The sequence below is a fragment of the Phaethon lepturus genome, unplaced genomic scaffold (assembly GCF_000687285.1).
Source record: "Phaethon lepturus isolate BGI_N335 unplaced genomic scaffold, ASM68728v1 scaffold37325, whole genome shotgun sequence".
Classification (NCBI taxonomy): domain Eukaryota; kingdom Metazoa; phylum Chordata; class Aves; order Phaethontiformes; family Phaethontidae; genus Phaethon; species Phaethon lepturus.
In genome coordinates, this window is record NW_010543244.1 from 6,568 (window position 1) to 11,001 (window position 4,434).

General features: G+C 49.8%; 1 protein-coding gene across 1 annotated transcript; it reads right to left on the reverse strand.

The window, feature by feature from the left end:
- On the reverse strand, positions 1-4,209 carry KLHL10 (kelch-like family member 10). The gene is made up of 5 exons (XM_010288288.1): positions 4,022-4,209; positions 2,981-3,470; positions 1,745-2,362; positions 885-1,034; positions 1-372 (listed from the first exon to the last, which is right to left on the reverse strand). Exons 1-5 carry the CDS (start codon positions 4,207-4,209, stop codon positions 1-3), a joined length of 1,818 nt encoding a protein of 605 aa, XP_010286590.1.
- Positions 4,210-4,434: the final 225 nt, after the last annotated feature.

The following is a 4,434-nucleotide window of genomic DNA, read 5'->3' on the forward strand; positions in this document are numbered from 1 at the left end:
TTATACAGGCAGGCTACTTGCTGAAGAAGTGAACCTGACTTCCTTTGAAGAGTTGTCCACGTAGCAGTCTCGTCTGGCAACGTACTCCCCAACGTTAGATAGACCTGGCACCACACAGCAGCTCAGAGCACTACGGTATATGCTCATGTCATGAACATCGTACCACTCGTTAGTGTTTTCGTCGTAACACTCGACGTTGAAAGTGGTAGTAAAACCGTTAAAGCCGCCAACCACAAACAAAAGATCATCCACCACTTCGATGCCAAAGTTGCTGCGAGGATTGAACATGGTGGGGACTGTGCGCCATGTGTTGGCAACGGGGTTGTAAGCTTCCACGCTCCGAAGCCGGTTGACTCCATCAAATCCTCCTACCTGTGAATGCCAAAGGTACGGAGTTGAAATAGGCCTTTCCTCACCCACTGTGTCAGCGCAATCGTTCTGCACACAAGTAAGATGGGAACTGGTCCTGCCTCACTGACTTCAGTTTGAGCATTGCCAAGAGCATGCCATCTCAAAACGCAATGCTTGCTTATTGCAGGCTGCTCCCTTGTTCTTGCTGGAGCTTCCAAAAGTATTTTGTGCAACTGTCGGATTTCACAGAGTTTAAATGCAGTACATGGATAGGATAAATGCTGTTAGCAGCAGCAGACAGTAATTTATTTGCTCCAGCTGCTTAAAAATTGTCCACACATTGTTCATTACAAAAAGTGTGCAGGTGATAATATTCTCAGGAGGCATATCAACCATCCTGGCTCTGACTTTCTTCCCCAAATCTCACATTATGAGCAAACGGCCAGCCTGAAAATCTAGGAAATGCAGATTATCAAAAGTAAGTACTACAAGCGCTGGGTGGTGTTCTGGCAGAGGTACCACTTCTCCCTTACCGCATACACTTCGTTTCCATACGCAATCACACCTACTCCACTTCTTCTGCTTCTCATTGGGGCTATAAAGGTCCATTGATACGTTGTGGCATCATACACTTCAGCTGTGATCAAGCATTCATTTCCGTTGAACCCCCCACATATATACACCTGTTTACAGGAGGGGGAAAAAAAAAATGTGAGCAGGGCAGTTACATTCTTGGTGAGAGAACATGAAGAGAAAATGAATGGCGTGGGTGGATTTTTGGGGAGGTTTGGTTTGATTTGGTTTTTTTAATGGGAATGGTCCTGGCATCCTGGGTTTGAAATAAAAGCGCAGCGAGTTATTCAGGCCAGCAGGATTTAGACGCTTCATTTCCTGAACTGCGTGAAGCAGATAGGCATGGTGTTTGACCTGTGGCCAGGAACAGTACCGTCCAGCAGCGGGTGGGCTATTGGTGATACCGGCTCTGGAAGGGGTTTACCACTCCTGGTTTCATCTCTGCCGCACCAGTCCGTTGCTGCCTCTTGGAGAGCTTTGTAACTGTAGCTCCAGGATTTAATGAGTAAGGTTTATGTGAACTTTCTTCGTCATTATTCTAAATGATTCATCACGTTAAAGGCAGCATTTGTCACCTTTCCAGCTCCCACAGCTCCCCTTCTCTATCTAGAGGACGAACTTGGAGCGGTAGCCGTGTTTATCAGGTACGCAGCCCAGTAGGAGGCTGAGCTCCATGGAAGTCCCTACCCCAATACGTGCCATATGAAAGGGCAGGCACTTGCTCGCTGTGTAATGCTGCGCGCTGACGTTTGTTTGGTTCCTTGTCCTGCGCGCCATACTTCAACCTTAACTGCTTTCCGTAATCTCCTGGCCCGTTTACCTTCTCATGCAGCGTGGTGGCACTAGCATCACTTCTCTGCTCGTGCATGGGGGCAATCAGCGTCCACTGGTTCGTCTCTGGCTCGTACCGTTCTGCTGTGTTGAGGCGCATGTATCCATCAAACCCTCCCATGGCGTAGATGAAGTTGTTGAGAACGGCGACGCTGACGTAGCAGCGCCGCGAGTGCATGGGTGCAACCTGCTGCCATGTTTTCTTAAGTGGGTCAAACCGCTTGACGCTGTTGAAATAATCCACGCTGTCAAATCCTCCGATAACATAGACAAAGCCTTTTAAATAAGCAGTGCCATGATAGGCAAGGGGGCTTTCTTGCTCACATGTGACGTTCACCCACTTGTCTGCACGGGCATCGTATGTCTCAATGGCGTTGGTTGGGCTCCCCCCGCTCCAGCCTCCGATAGCAAACAAGATGGCATAGGGCAGGCGAGGCCGACTGAGCGGGTTGGCGAAGTCAGAGTACGACGGGCCGTGCATATTGAGGTTGTACATTTCTGTCAGTGCATTTATGATGAGAACTTTGCAGTCCTCATTGTCCTTCACATAATCGTGCGTTTTGACGTTGTTCATGAAGTATTCTGCTTGCATCAGTGCCAGTCGAACCTGAAAAATGCAGAAAGAGGGTTAGAATACTAATGAATATCAATGCAGATGGTTTACACCTTGGTATCCTTCCTGGATAGCTCCAATGCTGGATGGCTTTGCTTTCAGGCTAGAGTGTTGTCTAAAGTTTATTAGAGAACCAGAGAATTAAGTGTGTATTTTGTAGCTTGTCCAGAAAGTGGTGTGCAAGGGTAAATCATTCGATTTTATGGTGAGGAGTCTGCCGCTGCTTTGGCACGGTGCTTTCCTGTACGCAGTCTGAAACTGCCCTAACACTGCAGCTATTTGCATAGTATAGCTTGTGTAGGCAAATGCCCGTAAACTTTGTGTACGTGGAGATAACGTCATCCCATGTGAACTTCGGCCCTTCCTGGGGAACAGTTAAACTTAAGCCTAAACATGAGGAAACGTGCACTTATAAAGGTCTGCCCCAACCCCAGCACAGGATCTATCCGTGCCCCAGCGTAGCAATAGCCTAATGGTCTGAAAGCTCAGTTCTTTGCGAGCAGCGTTAGGAGGCTGCAGTTTCCTCTGGTCTTACAAGAAATGCAAAGTGTCTCTGGCTCAGCTGCCCCGTGCCCAGCTCTGCAGGGCCAGCCCCGCCGTGACAGCACCGACCTTGCCCAGCAAGACTGCAATGTGCTGCCTCCTGTTCTGCGGGTCGTGAGCAATCCATTTCAGAATGGCCTCGAACACGGCATCTTCTTGTTTCACGTTGAGCTCATCCTTCTCAATGATGTGCTTTAGCTCGTTGACGGAGAGGTCTAGAAACTCTGTAGACACCTTGGTCATCTCCTCAAAGTGATGGAGGATGAACACATAGGCTGCTTCTCGCAGGTCAGGACAGTGGTAATAATCTGTGAGTCTGCAGATGCCGATGCAATTTTCCAAGCATAGCTGGGATTTTAAGAACTCGCAGCACAGCCTGATGATGCCCATGATATTGAACTGGTCTGCTGCGGTTAGCAAACTTTCAACGTTGTCAGCCGTGACCGGTACCGTCCTGGTGTAGGCGTACTCGATAATGAGCCTCATCATTTCAGGTGTAGTGCCAGGGATCCTATATACTATCTTTTCTGCGTTGTTCCAGCTGCTGGTAAACAAAGCCCTGAAAAAAACAAAGCAGTGCAGGGGGAAAAAACAGCTTTGCTGCACTAAACCCTGACCCCGTTGTCCCCTGTGCCTTCTTCCCTGGGCACCAATTTGGGCACTAGCAGTAGCCATGCTGGGAGGGTGTGTAGTTTATTAATTAATGTTTTACTAGCTGGTGGTTTTAAAAAGGAGTCATAGCCTCTGGCTGTGGACAGAGAGCCACAGGGCAAGCGGCCGCCTTCCTTCAACAAGAATACCAGAGAATAATGGTGTGTGGGGAAGGAAAACCTCCCGCCCGATGGCAGGTAAGCCAGGCTGGCCACGCTCCCAGCCCTGCACCACATCTGGGGGTTCATCAGACACCGCTTCCAGAGCTGCTGCTAGATACTAGGTTGCAGATCAATTCTGGTTCTGGTACCAGGTACCTTCTGGGCAGGTACCAGGACTACGGGTAACTGCTGGATGAGAGTTTTAGCGCTGATGTAAGCACTGGAGATGCACTAAGGCAGTGTGACGCAGACTAGGAAATACTGCTTGTCCCCATCCCCTCTTGTTTCAAGCACTGACCTGAAATAGTGACTGCAGCTACAGAGGATGTTCTTGTGAGCGTTGAATTCAATACCATCCACGCTGATAATCACATCACAGAGCTTCCCTTCCAGGCGAAGCTCATTGAAGACCGTGCAAGCCATAGCACTCATCTTCCTCTCCATGTGTGAGGATGCACATCCGGTGGGCGCCAGGCTGTCGCCCATGTTGAAGCCTGAGGCGGTGGAAGGTGCTTCTCTCTGAAGTGCTTACAGGGCTTTGTCCTTGCCCTCCAACGTCATCTCTGAAACCCTGTCTGTCTGGTGGTTCTGGAATATGCCCCATAATGAGATCACAGATGTGGGGGGGACCCAAGGACCGGCTGTGAGCCCCTCCGCAGGCAATGCGGTCCTGGTCCTCCGGGCCCCCTCGCTCCGTGGCTGCCTTCAGCC

Coding starts and splice junctions, on each gene's coding strand:
- KLHL10 (XM_010288288.1), bottom strand. CDS start 4,209: ATGGGCGACAGCCTGGCGCCCACCGGATGTGCATCCTCACACATGGAG. Junction 1,035..1,744: donor CCACCACGCTGCATGAGAAG/GTAAACGGGCCA, acceptor TCCTGTAAACAG/GTGTATATATGTGGGGGGTT. Junction 373..884: donor ATGGAAACGAAGTGTATGCG/GTAAGGGAGAAG, acceptor TGGCATTCACAG/GTAGGAGGATTTGATGGAGT.